The sequence below is a fragment of the Coregonus lavaretus genome, assembly GCF_964263955.1.
Source record: "Coregonus lavaretus genome assembly, chromosome: 8".
In the NCBI taxonomy this organism is placed as follows: Eukaryota; Metazoa; Chordata; class Actinopteri; order Salmoniformes; family Salmonidae; genus Coregonus; species Coregonus lavaretus.
In genome coordinates, this window is record NC_139995.1 from 34,181,597 (window position 1) to 34,201,371 (window position 19,775).

General features: G+C 42.2%; 1 protein-coding gene across 1 annotated transcript in view; it reads left to right on the forward strand.

Moving 5' to 3' along the window:
- The window catches only part of LOC311134026 (uncharacterized protein), a 42,434-nt gene that overhangs the window by 3,281 nt on the left and 19,378 nt on the right, over positions 1–19,775 (forward strand). Inside the window, exons 5-26 of the mRNA XM_084167640.1 lie at positions 5,708–5,790; positions 5,950–5,998; positions 6,347–6,436; positions 6,639–6,734; positions 6,928–6,999; positions 7,083–7,169; positions 7,346–7,492; positions 10,870–11,015; positions 11,156–11,294; positions 12,539–12,630; positions 12,756–12,897; positions 13,059–13,235; positions 13,540–13,622; positions 15,540–15,588; positions 15,817–15,906; positions 16,421–16,516; positions 16,710–16,781; positions 16,892–16,951; positions 18,063–18,209; positions 18,334–18,503; positions 18,642–18,780; positions 19,606–19,706. Coding sequence (XP_084023766.1) covers positions 5,708–5,790; positions 5,950–5,998; positions 6,347–6,436; positions 6,639–6,734; positions 6,928–6,999; positions 7,083–7,169; positions 7,346–7,492; positions 10,870–11,015; positions 11,156–11,294; positions 12,539–12,630; positions 12,756–12,897; positions 13,059–13,235; positions 13,540–13,622; positions 15,540–15,588; positions 15,817–15,906; positions 16,421–16,516; positions 16,710–16,781; positions 16,892–16,951; positions 18,063–18,209; positions 18,334–18,503; positions 18,642–18,780; positions 19,606–19,706 — 2,327 coding nt within the window. The remainder of the gene's footprint in view (positions 1–5,707; positions 5,791–5,949; positions 5,999–6,346; positions 6,437–6,638; positions 6,735–6,927; positions 7,000–7,082; positions 7,170–7,345; positions 7,493–10,869; positions 11,016–11,155; positions 11,295–12,538; positions 12,631–12,755; positions 12,898–13,058; positions 13,236–13,539; positions 13,623–15,539; positions 15,589–15,816; positions 15,907–16,420; positions 16,517–16,709; positions 16,782–16,891; positions 16,952–18,062; positions 18,210–18,333; positions 18,504–18,641; positions 18,781–19,605; positions 19,707–19,775) is intronic.

The window sequence follows — 19,775 nt, forward strand, 5'->3', positions numbered from 1 at the left end:
GAATCATTGTACCATCTAAGCCACTGTGAAAAATATTTTCCATAACCAAAAATATTATTGTTTCAGATGCAAGATGCAAAAACAAAACTTAAGAACGGGAAGCCTAGAAATAGCGCACATAGAACAGATCTACCATTTCTTAGACTTGCTTTCAACGAGAATGATAGATATATTTCTATGTGAATTTAGTCGGGTCGCCCAAAAAGTTACATATTGCCACTTTAACTATCCCATTAATCCAGCCGAGCAGTCATCTGCACTTGCTTTTGTCCTTCTTTGGAGACTGGCTTCCCTCCTCTTTGGAACTTGACTCGCTCTCTTCATCACTGAGGGAAGAACAATCTGTTCCCTCTGGCCCCTCTTTTTCCTCTTCTGCCATGAGGGACTTCTTTGGGTTGCTCTTCAGCTGATCGAAGTGCATCCTGTGCTGGGCATTGAGTGCCTCTTCCAGGGCCTTACGTTTGACTGCCTCTTCCTCCTCAAGGAGCCTCTGCGTAGCCACCTGGATATCTATGTAAAGGATGATTCTACTTTTCTAGGTCACCTCCGCATCCACACGCTCGGTGTCATCGATTTTTATGTCTAGAATCTCCCACTCAGGAGTGATTACAAGCTCCGGGGCTTGTTCGATGATAGGGTCTGGGCTAGGGCACTCGTCGTGAAGCCAGGAATCAGGTTCTAGGTTGGCCATGGGCCTTGGCTTGCAAATAATGAGCCAGGGTACCGGCACAGCCACAGCAGGCTCCTACCTTTTTTGGGGCCTGGTCTTTTTCACTCTGCACCATGTCCAGGTATTTTACCTCCCTGGCCTTATCCTGGTTGATCATCTCTCTGAACTCGTCCAGCTCATCATTCCTCTCCTGCTTCTCTTGCCGGACCACTTCTGTCTGTTCCTCGTTTGTGACCGCATCCAGCTTTCTCAGCCGGTCCTCCTTCCACTCTCTCTCCATCTCGCAGTGTCTCTGCTCTTCCAGAATTCGGGTCTGCTTGGCCATCTGTGTCTTCATCATCTTCTGTCTCTCCTCCCTTTGTCTCTCCTCCTCTCTCTCCCGCTCTTCCTCCTGTTCCCTCTTAATCTCCTCCATCCTTCTCTTCTTCAACTTTTCTTTCTTGGTCATTTTGGGATGTTTCTTTCCCTCCCTGTCCTTCTCTAGCTCTCTGTCTCGCCTCTCTCTGTCTGACCTTTTCTTCTTCTCTTTCAATTTCCCTCTGCCTTACCTCCTTTAATCTCTCTATCTCTCTTTGTTTTTCAATCTTTTGCTGTTTCGCAAACTCTTCTTCTCTCTGCCTGTCAATCTGTCTCTGTCTATCCAACCCTTGCTGCCTATTTTTGTATCTCTCTCTCTTTGTCCTTATCCTTTAAATACAAATATATACACCCTTCACTTAAAAATTCAACTATGATACAAAACCTATACACAACCCATACAGTGAGGGAAACAAGTATTTGATTCTCTGCTGATTTTGTACATTTGCCCACTGACAAAAAATGATCAGTCTATAATTTTAATGGTAGGTTTATTTGAACAGAATAACAACAACAAAATCCAGAAAAACACATGTCAAAAATGTTATAAATTGATTTGCATTTTAATGAGGGAAATAAGTATTTGACCCCCTCTCAATCAGAAAGATTTCTGGCTCCCAGGTGTCTTTTATACAGGTAACGAGCTGAGATTAGGAGCACACTCTTAAAGGGAGTGCTCCTAATCTCAGTTTGTTACCTGTATAAAAGACACCTGTCCACAGAAGCAATCAATCAATCAGATTCCAAACTCTCCACCATGGCCAAGACCAAAGAGCTCTCCAAGGATGTCAGGGACAATATTGTAGACCTACACAAGGCTGGAATGGGCTACAAGACCATCGCCAAGCAGCTTGGTGAGAAGGTGACAACAGTTGGTGCGATTATTCACAAATGGAAGAAACACAAAAGAACTGTCAATCTCCCTCGGCCTGGGGCTCCATGCAAGATCTCACCTCGTGGAGTTGCAATGATCATGAGAACGGTGTGGAATCAGTCCAGAACTACACGGGAGGATCTTGTCAATGATCTCAAGGCAGCTGGGACCATAGTCACCAAGAAAACAATTGGTAACACACTACGCCGTGAAGGACTGAAATCCTGCAGCGCCCGCAAGGTCCCCCTGCTCAAGAAAGCACATATACAGGCCCGTCTGAAGTTTGCCAATGAACATCTGAATGATTCAGAGGAGAACTGGGTGAAAGTGTTGTGGTCAGATGAGACCAAAATGGAGCTCTTTGGCATCAACTCAACTCGCTGTGTTTGGAGGAGGAGGAATGCTGCCTATGACCCCAAGAACACCATCCCCACCGTCAAACATGGAGGTGGAAACATTATGCTTTGGGGGTGTTTTTCTGCTAAGGGGACAGAACAACTTCACCGCATCAAAGGGACGATGGACGGGGCCATGTACCGTCAAATCTTGGGTGAGAACCTCCTTCCCAGCCAGGGCATTGAAATTGGGTCGTGGATGGGTATTCCAGCATGACAATGACCCAAAACACACGGCCAAGGTAACAAAGGAGTGGCTCAAGAAGAAGCACATTAAGGTCCTGGAGTGGCCTAGCCAGTCTCCAGACCTTAATCCCATAGAAAATCTGTGGAGGGAGCTAAATGTTTGAGTTGCCAAACGTCAGGCTCGAAACCTTAATGACTTGGAGAAGATCTGCAAAGAGGAGTGGGACAAAATCCCTCCTGAGATGTGTGCAAACCTGGTGGCCAACTACAAGAAACGTCTGACCTCTGTGATTGCCAACAAGGGTTTTGCCACCAACTACTAAGTCATGTTTTGCAGAGGGGTCAAATACGTATTTCCTTCATTAAAATGCAAATCAATTTATAACATTTTTGACATGCGTTTTTCTGGATTTTTTTGTTGTTATTCTGTCTCTCACTGTTCAAATAAACCTACCATTAAAATTATAGACTGATCATGTCTTTGTCAGTGGGCAAACATACAAAATCAGCAGGGGATCAAATACCTTTTTCCCTCACTGCATTAATGCATTAATACCCACACTCTCTGGCAATATATCTCAACAATAATAACAACACCATTTACTTGAAATTATACTAAAAGTATAAAATAATATAATGTACGTTTTCAGGCAACAACAATGATCATGATGAGAACAACAACTACAGTACTATTTTCCACTGTTAAACAGCTACTACTGCTACCATTACTAGTACTCGTAGCACCAATACTGAATTATAATAGCTGTCTTACATGCTCTCTTATTTTCTCAAACTGGACATGTCTCTCCATTCAGGCTTTTTCTTCAGTTTGGTTCTCTGTTGTTTCTCATAGGCCCTCAGCTTAACCTCTTCCTTGCATCGATTCTTGAAGTCTTCCATCTCAGTGTTCTTCTTGCTCTCAATTTCAAGCAGGGCCTCATTCAGTCTGTCCTCACACTCTTCCTCTATCCTCTGCCTTAAAGCAACCTCAATCTTTCTTGCCATCCTGTGAAGTTTCTCCAGTTCTCTTTTTTTTGCGATCTCGTTCTCTTACTCTTTTTTCTCCCCCTTCTTCTTGCACCTCTCTTTGAGAGTTTCCATAGCCTCCTGTGCTCGTTCGGCGTCGGCTACTTTCTCCTCCTCGATGAGGCGGAGCTCATCTCTCAACCTGTTTATCTCGCTTTCCATGTGTTGGCGGAGAGGGTTGTTGCACCTCGTATTGGCACTGACATTCTCTGCTCTCATTGGTTCATCCATAAGTCCAGTCTGACCTCGACCCACAGGTCAAGATCGCTCGACAGCATACCTTTTCTGGTATAGAACACACCAATCAGTGAGCAGTCATTGATTTAAGCCCCATCCCCATCCCCATCCCCTAACCTGAACCTTGACAAGTTGTGGTGATACTGATGATTTGTCGCCACAGATGGTTTGTTTACATAGCAGGTTAGGAGAACTAACGTAGTAGGTTAGTGTAATTACTAGCTTAATTAATGAATTCAGATACAAGGCCCGGTTGCATAAAACATTTTAAGTCAGTTTTCCCCATATCTTTTCCCTTAAAGTTTCCTTAACTTCAAGTCAGGTGCAAAAAACATTTTAAGGCAAATGTTCCCCTTAAATTAAGTGAAAAAGTTAAGGGTGCCCATGAGGTCCCTTAAGTGCTTAATTCAGTATGGATATCAATGTAAACAGCATTTGTGGAGGTGAATGTTGCTTTCCTCTGTCCTGGTTTCAAAGGAAAATATCTACCAGTTAGCTAGGTAGCAACTTAGCTAAACAATAGAAGGTGCATAATCCATGGCTACAAAGCTAGCTGGCTAGCTAACTACCTACTCTGTTTATTTATTTATTTTATTTAACTAGGCAGTCAGTTCAGAACAAATTCTTATTTACAATGACAGCCTACCAAAAGGCAAAAGGCCTCATACGGGGACGGGGGTTGGGATTAAAAATAAAAATATAGGACAAAACACACATCAAGACAAGAGAGACACCACAACACTACATAAAGAGAGACCTAAGACAACAGCATACCATGGCAGCAACACATGACAACACAACATGGCAGCAGCACATGTTAGCTTGTAAATTAGCTTGACGTGCTAGAAAGTAATAGAAACAAGTTGAGAAAATAGTAACTAAAAGAAACGTGTTTTATTATCTTCTGAATCAATTTGTTTATCCTGTATTGAATGTAGAAGTTCTAGTTTGTAATCTCCCAAAATAAATGCTATCTCTTTTTTATTTTTTATTTTTTTTATGCTATCTCTTTAATGAGACTCGGTCAGTGAATCAGGTAGTCTCCATTGTAACCAGAGACTCTTTCTGCCATACATGCCTTCAAACTACCGTAAAACCCCTTAAATATGCCCTTACCTAAGGAAAATGTTTGAGGGACTCTATGCAACGCCCTTAAACAATTCCCTTAGGTAAGGGAAAATTGTTCCTTAAGGGAAATCATTAAGGGAAACACTTAAGATGTTTTATGCAACTGGGCCCAGGTACTTACCAACACCCTTCTTCACACAACTGACTACACATCTGAATAGCTTTCCTTGATGTCATTCGCATTGTGATGTCATCCCTTATGACAATGGCATCATCCCTCTTGAGTGTCCTCAGTCCGGTGAGCAGTTGCATAAAAGTGAACATTTTCCCCCTTAGAGTTGAACAAAAGCCACATAATTTCCCATGACCTAATTTACCTTCAGAAATCATGGGTTGAAAATCAATGATTTGTCACATTTAAATATTTCCTTTGAAAGTTGCTTAACTTTTATTTTCTGAATATGTTTTTTTACTTACCTTGGCTGTTCTCTAAACAAAACAGACATTTGTTTCAAGTAACTCCTAAGCAACATGTATATCAACTTTAGAATTGACCCCAGCTCTGGCCATAAGTCTACCCAACTTTGAATTCTGACTTTAGTCAACCTTTTTATGCCTGCAGTTTCTCACCTGTTTTCCGCTGTAGTCTCTCTTTATCTAACTGTGGGCTTTGTCTGTGGAAAGTCTGGAAACTGTTCTTTGTGGAATTATGTTTCATGCAATCTATTGCTTTCTGATGAATAGGAGTAGAAATGTGAACTTTCTACACTTAAGAATATTCATTTGAAGTATTTATGACATTTTGTCTGTCAACGACTGTCATGACTCCTGCTCTATAGGTTTACTTATAGTTTCCTCTCTAAGTGTTACCGTCATTGTGATGTTTGTCCCCAGACGGTGATGACCCCACAGTCAGGTCAGGAGGTCCAGGTAGAGCTGTATGATAAAGACATGGACAAGGATGACTTCCTGGGCAGGTGAGAGGAACTGCTTCTGAGTTCCAAATGTGCACTATGTAGAGAATAGGATGCCATTTGGTTTGCATCCAGGTTGGGTCCTGTACATTTTGTTTGCCATTTTGTTCCCTGTCAAAGTGTTGTTTGATTTCTGACTGTATTTTTCCCTCCTGTGTACAGGTGTAACATCAGTATGAGAGACATCATACACTCCCAGTATACAGACCAGGTAAGGTTTACATGTCTCTCTCTGCTCGTGTACAGCTAGAGACCGTGCTGTTCAGAAAAGCTTTCAAGGACCTATGTGAATTCTGTTCTCCCGTCCACCGGATCTGACAACTCCTGTATATAGCTTTGATTGTTGTCTGTGTACAATGTTGTGTGTTTGGATTGTTTTTATAATTATAATTTGTATTTTGTATTATTTTCTTCAGAGCCTTGGGTGTGAGAAAAGCGCTTTACAAATTAAATGAATTATTATTATTAATGTCTGCCGTTCTCTCTTACATCGAAACACTCAATGTGTGTAATACTTTTAGGTTTTGTACACACGGTCTGATGTGTGTTTCTGTTCCAGTGGTACACTCTGAATGATGTGAAGTCAGGTCGTCTTCACCTGGTACTGGAGTGGGTACCAACAGTATCACAACCAGACAGACTGGATCAGGTCAGTTCTACTTCTCCACTGGTCTCTACAATGTAAATTCATTTTACACCTCATCTCCCCTCTCTGTAGTTTTCCAGTGTTATTTTCCAATATCCTTACCTCCCCTTATTTAAGGACCCCATCCCACCTATCTCTCACTCTCATTTTTGTAACCTTTTGATGGCCTGTTCTGATGTAATTCCAATGTGATCCCATGCTCCAGGTGCTGCAGCTGCAGTCTCTCCAGTCCTACCAGAACAAGGCTGTTCCCTCTGCTGCTCTGCTCTTCATCTACATGGACAGAGCCCACTCACTGCCTGTGAGTCACCTTTCACCTCTTCACCTCAGACACTGTGCCACTTTGAACGTTTGAACTCTGGCTTTGCGTTGTTGTCTAGTTTTGCAGCTGTGATATGGGTTATGTACAGATGTTGATGGTTTATTTTGTCTAGTTGCTCACAATCAGTTTTTGGTTTTGACTGTTGTATTGTGTGGTCTCTGTGTGATTGTAGTTGAAGAAGAGTGGGAAGGAGCCAAAGGCTGGAGCTGAGCTTGTTCTAGGGGAGACAACCTACAGAACCAAGGTGAGATACAGTACCCTTAGAGCTGAAATGCAAGACTTGTAACAGGATTTGCCGTGAAAGTCAACTCCTCTGTCTCTCTGAAGGTGTGTGATCACATCAACTCCCCCCAGTGGTTAGAGGCCTTCTACTTTCTGGTTCGTGACCCCAGAGAGGAGATTCTCATAGTGAAGGTGAGAGTTCAGTCTGCTTCAGGATGGAGTCACTAAACATTGATAATGTTTAATTGAAACATAATGTCACTCACTGTAAACATCTTGCACAGTAAATGCAATTCATCCACACAAATCTCCCATTCTACCCTTTAATCTTTTATTTTCTAATTCACACTTGATTTATCTATTTCTAGCTCTCCAGTGCTTGGGATCAGGCAATGGGTTCTCTGGTGGTACCAGTCAAAGAGCTGCTGTCACAACCAGATCTGGTCCTGGATCAGTGGCTGAGTTTGGATGGAGCCTCACCTGACAGTCAGATTCTACTGAGGGCTGAGCTTAAGGTGAGACACACTCACACAAACGTCTATATCCTCGATTGTGTTCTCTACAGTGCCTATAGAAAGTCTACACACCCCTTTGATTTCTTCACATTTTATTGTGTTACAAAGTGGGATTAAAATGGATTTAATTGTAATTTTTTGTCAACAATCTACACAGAATATTTTATTTTATTTAAAAAACAGATGAATACTAAATAAAACACTAATATAGCTTGATTATAAAAAGTATTCACCCCACTGAGTCAATCAGTACATGTTAGAATCACCTTTTGGCAGCGATGACAGCTGTGTGTCTTCTTGGGTAAGTCTCATAAGAGCTTTGCACACCTGTATTGTGCAATATTTTCTCATTATTCTTTTCAAAATTCTTCAAGCTCTGTCAAGGTGTTTGGGATCATGGCTAGACAATCATTTTCTAGTCTTGTCATAGATTTTCAAGCAGATATAACTGTAACTCGGCTACTCAGGAACATTCACTGTCTTCTTGGTAAGCAATTCCTGTGTAGATTTGGCTTTGTGTTGTAGGTTATTGTCCTGCTGAAAGGTGAATTCCTCTCCCAGTGTCTGGTATAAAGCAGACTGATGCAGGTTTTCCTCTAAGATTTGGCCTGTGCTTAGCTCCATCCCGTTTCTTTTCATCCCCAGTCTTTGCCCATGTCAAGCATACCCATGCTTGCAAATAAGGAGGCAGTTACTCTTTTTTTGTTGTTGCAGTTTTATTTTAGTGCCTTGTTACATACATATGCATGTTTTGGAATATTTGTATTCTCTATATTTGTATTCTTCTTTTCACTCTGTCATTTAGGACATTATTGTGGAGTCCCCTGTAGCTCAGTTGGTAGAGCATGGCGCTTGCAACGCCAGGGTTGTGGGTTCGTTTCCCATGGGGGGCCAGTATGAAAATGTATGCACTCACTAACTCACTAACAGTTACAGTGGGGGGAAAAAGTATTTAGTCAGCCACCAATTGTGCAAGTTCTCCCACTTAAAATGATGAGAGAGGCCTGTAATTTTCATCATAGGTACACATCAACTATGACAGACAAATTGAGAAAAAAAAATCCAGAAAATCACATTGTAGGATTTTTAATGAATTTATTTGCAAATTATGGTGGAAAATAAGTATTTGGTCACCTACAAACAAGCAAGATTTCTGGCTCTCACAGACCTGTAACTTCTTCTTTAAGAGGCTCCTCTGTCCTCCACTCGTTACCTGTATTAATGGCACCTGTTTGAACTTGTTATCAGTATAAAAGACACCTGTCCACATCCTCAAACAGTCACACTCCAAACTCCACTATGGCCAAGACCAAAGAGCTGTCAAAGGACACCAGAAACAAAATTGTAGACCTGCAACAGGCTGGGAAGACTGAATCTGCAATAGGTAAGCAGCTTGGTTTGAAGAAATCAACTGTGGGAGCAATTATTAGGAAATGGAAGACATACAAGACCACTGATAATCTCCCTCGATCTGGGGCTCCACGCAAGATCTCACCCCGTGGGGTCAAAATGATCACAAGAACGGTGAGCAAAAATCCCAGAACCACACGGGGGGACCTAGTGAATGACCTGCAGAGAGCTGGGACCAAAGTAACAAAGCCTACCATCAGTAACACACTACGCCGCCAGGGACTCAAATCCTGCAGTGCCAGACGTGTCCCCCTGCTTAAGCCAGTACATGTCCAGGCCCGTCTGAAGTTTGCTAGAGTGCATTTGGATGATCCAGAAGAGGATTGGGAGAATGTCATATGGTCAGATGAAACCAAAATAGAACTTTTTGGTAAAAACTCAACTCGTCGTGTTTGGAGGACAAAGAATGCTGAGTTGCAGCCAAAGAACACCATACCTACTGTGAAGCATGGGGGTGGAAACATCATGCTTTGGGGCTGTTTTTCTGCAAAGGGACCAGGACGACTGATCCGTGTAAAGGAAAGAATGAATGGGGCCATGTATCGTGAGATTTTGAGTGAAAACCTCCTTCCATCAGCAAGGGCATTGAAGATGAAACGTGGCTGGGTCTTTCAGCAAGACAATGATCCCAAACACACCGCCCGGGCAACGAAGGAGTGGCTTCGTAAGAAGCATTTCAAGGTCCTGGAGTGGTCTAGCCAGTCTCCAGATCTCAACCCCATAGAAAATCTTTGGAGGGAGTTGAAAGTCCGTGTTTCCCAGCGACAGCCCCAAAACATCACTGCTCTAGAGGAGATCTGCATGGAGGAATGGGCCAAAATACCAGCAACAGTGTGTGAAAACCTTGTGAAGACTTACAGAAAACGTTTGACCTGTGTCATTGCCAACAAAGGGTATATAACAAAGTATTGAGAAACTTTTGTTATTGACCAAATACTTATTTTCCACCATAATTTGCAAATAAATTCATTAAAAATCCTACAATGTGATTTTCTGGATTTTTTTTTCTCATTTTGTCTGTCATAGTTGACGTGTACCTATGATGAAAATTACAGGCCTCTCTCATCTTTTTAAGTGGGAGAACTTGCACAATTGGTGGCTGACTAAATACTTTTTTTCCCCACTGTATATGTCGCTCTGGATAAGAGCGTCTGCTAAATGACTAAAATGTCAAATGTAAAATACAATGTTGTTGATCAATCCTCAGTTTTTTCGCATCACCACCATTGAACTCTGTAGCTGTTTTAAAGTCACCAATGTTCTCATGGTTTCCTTCCTGTCCTGCAGTTCAAAGCATCTTTGATGTGTCTGGATGGTTTAATAAATAATCCACATAATAATTAGTAATTTGACCATGCTTAAAGATATATTCAATATTTGATTTGGTATTGTTACCAATCACTGCCCTTCTTTATGAGGCTTTTGAAAAGCTCCCTGGTCTTTGTAGTTTAATCTGTGCTTGAAATTCAATTATTGACTGAGGGACCTTACAGATGTTGTATGTATGTGGGAGAGAGGAAGGGGTAGTCATTCAAAAATCATGTCAACCACTATTATTTCACACAGAGTGAGTCCATATAACTTATGTGATTTGTTAAGCCAAATTTTACTTCTGAACGAAATAAGGCTTGCTTAAACAAAGAGGGTGACTACTTATGCAACAACTATATTTTAGTTCTTTAATTTTTATTAATTTGTAAAAATATGTATATCAATTTGTAATTTTTTGACTATCAATGACAAAAAAACTACAATCCCACTTTGTTATGTAACAAAATGGGAACAAACGTAAAAGGGGTGTAGACTTTCTATAGGCACTGTATACTATCAATCAACATTTTTGAGTGAGGGACAGAATGTGCCATAGAGTACACAAAACGCCACGTTATGTACTTTACCTGCACCTGGCAGTCTAATCTTGTCAAAAAAATACTGGTAAGTTATTAGCGGCATGTTTTTGTTCACAGATCCTGAACTCGAAGATGACTGAGGGTGTTGGGGTACCACAAGGCTCTGTCTCTGGTCCAGAAACTATTATGAGTGGGAGTTACAGTGAGGAGGAAGAACCAAGCACCATTGAGGAGGACCAACACAGTGAGATTCCCTCTGAAGAGTGAGTTGTTGTCTTGGCCCCTCCCAGCATTCAAGTAGTTGAATTGTTATTATAAGTTGATTTCAATTGATGTGCAAATGGCTGAAGTGTATGTCAATTATAAAACCTTTTAGCATATGTGTCTCTTTGTGTGTTTTCAGATCTGTTGCAGTCTCCAGCCAACCCTCTATCTCTGAACCTGAGGAAGCAGAGGTGGTCTTTGAGGTCCCCAAAGAAGACCCCAGCCCTCCTGAGACACTCCCCACACACACCACCCCTGACCCTAGATTTGATACTGAGGTGAGATACAGTATGTGGATGTCTATGTATGCATATCATTAAGCATTCTGTCTGGATTGTATTCAGAGTCAATGTTTTTTTCTGTCACAATCAGGGGTTGGAACTAGTTCAGGGAACAGAACTGAAAACCGGAAAATAGAGACATTTTTCAAGAAACATAATCAGAACCGGGAACGAAAGTTATCTATACTGTTCCGAAACAGAACCGTTATTTTAAAAGCATGGGAACCGGTTAATAACATTATTTTACGTTCCGGTTGTTTTTTTCCAGTCCCACAAAAAACGCAACAAAGCGCCTATGCAAAGCCCTCCCTCTGTCAATCAGAAACTTCTTCCAGTGTCTGCCTGCGAGTTGAAAATCTTTGCCAGTGTGTGTGCGTGTAGGCTGCCTGCCCCTCCCCCTCCGAAGCATAGCTGTAGCCTACTGACGTTACAAGCGTGATTCAGAAGATAGGGAGACAGATTTTTAATTAGAGAAGAATGAATTTACTTTTTCAATGCTACTTTGGGATACTATAGTTATCATATTTCACATTGGATTTATTAACTAGAAAAAGGTAAGACGTGTTTTTTATTCTGGTGCTGCTCTGCACACACAAGCTTGTTAGCTGGCTAGCTAGGTCTGGTCCAACGTTAAAGCAACTCTGAAGTTCAAAGACATTCAAAGTTCCTCTGTAGAAGCCGCTCCTCCGTAGGTATAATTCTGTAGGCCTAATTCAGATAATGCATGTCATCGCAAGATGCCCAGCGCTTCAAGCCAAGCCTCATCCTCCACCCTCTCTCACTCTCTCCCCACCCACATAATTTCAGTTGCATCTCGCACACTACACTTTTCTTTCCATCATGCATGTAAACAACTCACTGAGCTATAGCTTGCCCGCTCCATAGCAAGCTGCATGATTGGTGAAGTAATTTAATGTTGCGCTAAATATAAAAAAATATAAAAAGATTTCAGAGGTTTAAAAAGGAACAGAAACTAACGATATAAACCGGTCCTTTTTTGGGGTTCGAACCGGTTCAGAACTTTATTTTGCTGGTGGGAACAGTAGAACGGAACGAGAAAAAATTATGGTTCTGTTCAGAACAAAACAATTGGAAAATAATTTCATTTTCAACCCCTGGTCACAATACACTGAAACCAAGAGTTATGTATTCATGAATCATTGGTTTTGAAATGAATTGCATGGCCAACTACAACTTTATAGCTGTAGGTGAAAGCATTGACATGGGTTTTTGACCAGCAGCTAGCAGAGCCAGAAGAAACTATCACCATCACCCAACAGTCAGTCACAGCAGACACTGAGGAGCTCCAACCCTGGCAGGGGCCAATGGCAGGGTGAGCTCCATTCAACAACAGATGCAGAGAGCTTTGCATGTGCACTGACTTTTTGCATTGATAATCTTCAGTGTGTTGAAGAAACTATCAACATGCTGTGTGTGTGTTCCTTTGTGAATATTCAGATCTGGTACAGAGGACATTGCCAGAGCTACAGTGTCTAGCCTTCCTTTTGTGTCTGTACCTGAGGAAGCTGAGGCCATGCCTACTGTCATCCCTGAAACACGCCCTCCTCACACTACCCCTCACCCAAGCTTTGGCACTGAGGTGGGTGCTTTACTGTAGGGACAACACAAATACTGTATACTGCCTTTAGCAATAGTTTCAACCAAAATATTAGGGGTTGAATAAAAAATATGTCAATACTTTATATTGCTTTGTATTTTGAGAATGCTATTGTCACTGCAGTTTTGTTGTTTGTCCTGTAGGGGGTGCTAAGAATCCATGTACTGGAGGCCCAGGATCTGGTTGCCATGGATAAGCTGATGGGGGGCCTGAAGAAGGGCAAGAGTGACCCCTATGTCAAGATAAACATTGGAGGGGTCAAGTTTAAGAGTCATGTGATCAAGGAGAACCTCAACCCCACCTGGAACGAGATGTTTGAGGTATGGAGGGACTTGTAGTTTACTCAATTAATCTCTGTCGGCTATTGAACTTTGTGCCCATTTGAATGAGCGTTAAAGGTATTGTGCTGTACTGAAGAAAGTTAAAGCAATACGTGTTAGGACAGATTTTTGATATTTTGTACAAGTACTGTATTTGGAGGGCTTCTCTCATGTAAGAATATATCTGAGACATCCAGAAGTGTGTGCCTTTGCTACCTTTCTGCCTTATTATCATGTAATAGTATTCTTTATGTGTGTAGTTTTGTTGTTATTTGTCTTCCCTGATGTATGTGTGTTTCCCCAGACGGTGCTGAACCCCCAGGCTGGTCAGGAGGTCCAGGTAGAGCTGTATGATAAAGATATGGATGCTGATGACTTCCTGGGCAGGTGTGTTGGAACTGGCCCAACTATACACTGTTTAATCATTAACCTGCTATTGATAGTTAAGGAATACATCCCAAATTGCACCCTATTCCCTAAATAGTGCACAACTTTTGACCAGAGTTCTATGGTCCCTGGTCAAAAGTAGTGCACTAAATAGGGAATAGGGTGCTATTTGGGACACACACAAGGTAAGACTGACAGTTTCATGCACTTTGGTCTCATGGTGGATGAAATGTTTGAAATATAAGAAATGGTTCTACTTTTCTACTTTCACATATCAAATATATACACTACCAGTCACACCTACTCATTCAAGGGTTTTTCTTTATTTTTACAATTTATTTACATTGTAGAATAATAGTGAAGACATTAAAACTATTAAGTAACATATATGGAATCATGTAGTAACCAAAAAAGTGTTAAACAAATCAAAATATATTTTTTGTTTGAGATTCTTCAAATAGCCACCCTTTGCCTTGATGACAGCTTTGCACACTCTTGGCATACTCTCAACCAGCTTCATGAGGTAGTCACCTGGAATGCATTTCAATTAACAGGGGTGCCTTATTAAAAGTTAATTTGTGGAATTTCTTTCGTTCTTAATGCGTTTGAGCCAATCAGTTGTGTTGTGACAAGGTAGGGGGTTATACAGAAGTTAGCCCAATTTGGTAAAAGACCAAGTCCATATTATGGCAAGAACAGCTCAAATAAGCAAAGAGAAACGACAGTCCATCATTACTTGAAGGTCAGTCAATATGTAACATTTCAAGAACTTTGAAAGTTTCTTCAAGTGCAGTCTCAAAAACCATCAAGCGCTATGATGAAACTGGCTCTCATGAGGACCGCCACAGGAATGGAAGACCCAGAGTTACCTCTGCTGCAGAGAATAAGTTCATTAGAGTTACCAGCCTCAGAAATTGCAGTTCAAAGAAATGCTTCACGGAGTTCGTCACAGAAACATCTCAACATCAACTGTTCAGAGGTGACTCTGCGAATCAGGCCTTCATGGCCGAATTGCTGCAAAGAAACCACTACTAAAGGACACCAATAAGAAGAAGAGACCTGCTTGGGCCAAGAAACACTATCAATGGACATTAGACCGGTGGAAATCTGTCCTTTGGTCTGATGAGTCCAAATTTCTAATTTTTGGTTTCAACCGCCGTGTCTTTGTGAGACGCAGAGTAGGTGAACGATGATCTCAGCATGTGTGGTTCCCACCGGGAAGCGAGGAGGTGTGATGGTGTGGGGGTGCTTTGCTGGTGACACTGTCAGTGATTTATTTAGAATTCAAGGCACACTTAACCAGCATGGCTACCACAGCATTCTGCAGCGATACGCCATCCCATCTGGTTTGCGCTTAGTGGGACTATCGTTTGTTTTTCAACAGGACAATAACCCAAAACACACCTCCAGGCTGTGTAAGGGCTATTTGACCAAGAAGGAGAGTGATGGAGTGCTGCATCAGATGACCTGGCCTCCACAATCACCCGACCTCAACCTAATTGAGATGGTTTGGGGTGAGTTGGACCGCAGAGTGAAGGAAAAGCAGCCAACAAGTGCTCAGCAAATGTAGGAACTCCTTCAAGAAAAGCATTCCTCATGAAACTAGTTGAGAGAATGCCAAGAGTGTGCAAAGCTGTCATCAAGGCAAAGGGTGGCTACTTTGAAGAATCTAAAAATCTAAAATATATTTTGATTTGTTTAACACTTTTTTGGTTACTACATGATTCCGTTTGTGTTATTTCATAGTTTTGATGTCTTCACTATTATTCTACAATATAGAAAATAGTAAAAATAAAGAAAAAGCCTTGAATGAATAGGTGTGTCCAAACTTTTGACTGGTACTGTATTTAAATGGACACAATAATGCAATTCCTTTTTGAAATGTTGCCAAAGCATTTGTTTTTTGTGTGTGTGCAGGTCTATGATTAGGCTGAGTGATGTCATTAGTTCCCAGTACACAGACCAGGTGAGTCAGTGTATTCAGGTATTTACTTCTCTTTCTAGCCTGTCTGCTAGAAGGGCACTCCCTTTTATTACTTGTAGGCCTAATGTCAGGTCAAGGCCCTCATGTTGCTACAATATAACTTGTGATTGAGAGGTTAAGCTAAGTTGTCACTCCTTAGCTGAATTTCCCCCCTTTATTTTATTGTGCTACATTTGTAAACAGTCTATTGGGTATATTTCTGTGTTCCAGTGGTACGCTCTGAATGATGTGAAGTCAGGTCGTCTTCACCTGGTACTGGAGTGGGTACCAACAGTATCACAACCAGACAGACTGGATCAGGTCAGTTCCACTCCTCCTTTTTTCAGTTTCTCTCTTATCTCTCAATCTAATTTTCTTTCACTATGAATTTAGTTCAACAATTTCTGTCCTCCCACCCTATCATACAATCATGTATTCCTAGAACTCTTAATGCATAAGACTTACATTCCATAACTCATGAGGCATAACATTTTACATGTTAGTAGTCATTTATCCAGAGTGACTTACAGGAGAATCGAACCAGAGACCTTTCGGTTACTTGTCCAATGCTCTTAACCGCTAGGCTACATGCCGCCCATAACAGAGCACAACATTAGTATTGCAAGATGTTGTTTCAATTGGGGATATAGCTCAGTTGGAGCATGGCGTTTGAACGCCAGGGTTGTGGGTTCGATTCCCACGGGGGGCCAGTATGAAAAAATAAAAAAATAATGTATGCACTCACTAACTGTAAGTTGCTCTGGATAAGAGCGTCTGCTAAATGACTAAAATGTAAATGTAAATGTAATTGAACTATTTTCTCCCCATGTTCCAGGTGCTGCAGCTGCAGTCTCTCCAGTCCTACCAGAACAAGGCTGTTCCCTCTGCTGCTCTGCTCTTCATCTACATGGACAGAGCCCACTCACTGCCTGTGAGTCACCTTTCACCTCTTCACCTCAGACACTGTGCCACTTTGAACGTTTGAACTCTGGCTTTGCGTTGTTGTCTAGTTTTGCAGCTGTGATATGGGTTATGCACAGATGTTGATGGTTTATTTTGTCTAGTTGCTCACAATCAGTTTTTGCTTTTGACTGTTGTATTGTGTGGTCTCTGTGTGTTTGTAGTTGAAGAAGAGTGGGAAGGAGCCAAAGGCTGGAGCTGAGCTTGTTCTAGGGGAGACAACCTACAGAACCAAGGTGAGATACAATACCCTTAGAGCTGAAATGCAAGACTTGTAACAGGATCTGCCGTGAAAGTCAACTTCTCTGTCTCTCTGAAGGTGTGTGAATGTACCAACTCCCCCCAGTGGGAAGAGGCTTTCTACTTCCTGGTTCGTGACCCCAGAGAGGAGATTCTCATAGTGAAGGTGAGAGTTCAGTCTGCATAAGGATGGAGTCACTAAACATGGATAATGTTTAATCGAAACATAATGTCACTCACTGTAAACATCTTGCACAGTCACTGGTAAATGTAATTCATCCACACAAATCTCCCATTCTCCCCTTTCTCTTTTCCTTTCTATATTGAATAAAAATATAAACGCAACATGCAACAATTTCAAAGATTTTACTGAGTTGCAGTTCATATAAGGAAATCAGTCAATTGAAATAAAATCATCAGGCCCTAATCTATGATGTAAATGTAAATGTATGGATTTCACATGACTGGGCATAGCCCCACTTGGCAACCAGGCCCACCCACTGAGGATACACGCCCAGCCAATCAGAATGAGTTTTTCCCCACAAAGGGGCTTTATTACAGACAGAAATACTTCTCAGCACCCCATCCCCCCTCAGACGATTCCACAAGTGAAGAAGCCGGATGTGGAGGTCCCCCGTGGGAATCGAACCCACAACCCTGGCATTGCAAACGCCATGCTCTACCAACTGAGCTACATCCCTGCCAGCCATTCCCTCCCCTACCCTGGATGACGCTGGGCCAATTGTGCGCCACCCCATGGGTCTCCTGGTCGTGGCCGGCTACAACAGAGCCTGGATTCGAACCAGGATCTCTAGTGGCACAGCTACCGCAGTGCCTTAGACCACTGTGCCACTCGGGAGTTAATTACATTCTCTGGCTACAGCTCTGGTGGACATTCCTGCAGTCAGCATGCCAATTGCACACTCCCTCAACTTGAGACATCTGTGGCATTGTGTTGTGTGACTAAACTGCACATTTTAAAGTGATATTTTATTGTCCCCAGCACAAGGTGCACCTGTGTGATGATCATGCCGTTTAATCAGCTTCTTGATATGCCACACATGTCAGGTGGATGGATTATGTTTGCAAAGGAGAAATGCTCACTAACAGGGATATAAACAAATTTGTGCACGAAATTTGAGAGAAATAAGCTTTTTGTGCGAATGAAACATTTCTGGGATTTTTTATTTCAGCTCATGAAACATGGGACCAACACTTTACATGTTGCGTTTATATTTTTGTTCAGTGTAATTCACTCTTTATTTATCTTTCTCTAGCTGTCCAGTGCTTGGGATCAGGCGATGGGTTCTCTGGTGGTACCAGTCAGAGAGCTGCTGTCACAACCAGATCTGGTCCTGGATCAGTGGCTGAGTTTGGATGGAGCCTCACCTGACAGTCAGATTCTACTGAGGGCTGAACTCAAGGTGAGAGACACTCACAAACATGTACTATCAATCAACTTCTTGGAGTGAGGGACAAAATGTGCACAGGCTATACAAAGCGCCACGTTATGTACTTTAACTGCACTCTCCATGTTTTTGTTCACAGATCCTGAACTCGAAGATGACTGAGGGTGTTGGGGTACCCCAAGGCTCTGTCTCTGGTCCAGAAACTATTATGAGTGGGAGTTACAGTGAGGAGAAGGAACAAATCACCAGTGAGCAGCCAGTTACTGCAACCAATGGGGAGGAGCAACACAGTGAGGTGCCCTCTGAGGAGTGAGTTTTTGTCTTGGCCCCTCCCAATATTCATAAAGTTGAATTGCAATTATACATTTATTGCAAATGATATGCAAAAATATGCAGTGTACGCAAATTATAAAACCCTTAAGCATGTGTCTCTCTGTGTGTTTTCAGATCTGTTGCAATCTCCAGCCAACCCTCTATCTCTGAACCTGAGGAAGCAGAGGCGGTCTTTGAGGTCCCCAAAGAAGACCCCAGCCCTCCTGAGACACTCTCCACACACACCACCCCTGACCCCAGCGTTGATACTGAGGTGAGATACAGTGTATGGGTGTCTGTATGCGTAATCTCTCGTGGGAAGATTCTGCATGTAGACCGAAAAATCTGTTTGGACATAATGGGATTTGTGAGATAACGAGCAGCAGTAGTTCCAGTCTTTGGGTTTTTGTCACTGGTTATTTGGACATATGTGGTCCTCTGTAGCTCAGCTGGTAGAGCACGGCGCTTGTAACGCCAAGGTAGTGGGTTCGATCCCCGGGACCACCCATACACAAAAATGTATGCACGCATGACTGTAAGTCGCTTTGGATAAAAGCGTCTGCTAAATGGCATATTATTATTATTATTATTACATATCAGTATTTGGCGAAGGCAGTGCTTAAACTGCTTTACTACGAGTGCTTCGCGTGTTTGCCCACACGGAATTAGAAGGGGGGGGGCTTTGGCTGACAGTTTCCTTTTGCAAGGGTGTAGACTTCGCAAACTGCCGGAACCCTCAATTTCTAACACGTATAGACCCAGAAGTTAATCACGCAGATTACCAAATTATGCAAGATTTAACTTCTGTGTTAACAGGTAGCCTAGCGGAAGGTAGCCTAGCAGTTAAGAGCGTTGGGCCAGTAACCGATAGGTTGCTGGTTCGAACCCCCGAGATGACTAGGTGAAAAACCTGTTGATGTGCCCTTGAGCAAGGCACTTAACCCTAATTGCTCCTGTAAGTCACTCTGGATAAGAGCATCTGCTAAATGACCCAAAAAATATATATAATAGTAATTTATGTATTCAAGAGACATATTATAATTGGTTTTGAAAGCATTGACTGCAGGTGAAAGCATTAGAATGTGTTTTTGACCAACAGATAGAGGAGCCAGAAGAAACTGAGGAACCTATCACCATCACCCAACAGTCAGTCACAGCAGACACTGAGGAGCTCCAACCCTGGCAGGGGCCAATGGCAGGGTGAGCTCCATTCAACAACAGATGCAGAGAGCTTTGCATGTGCACTGACTTTGCATTGATAATCTTCAG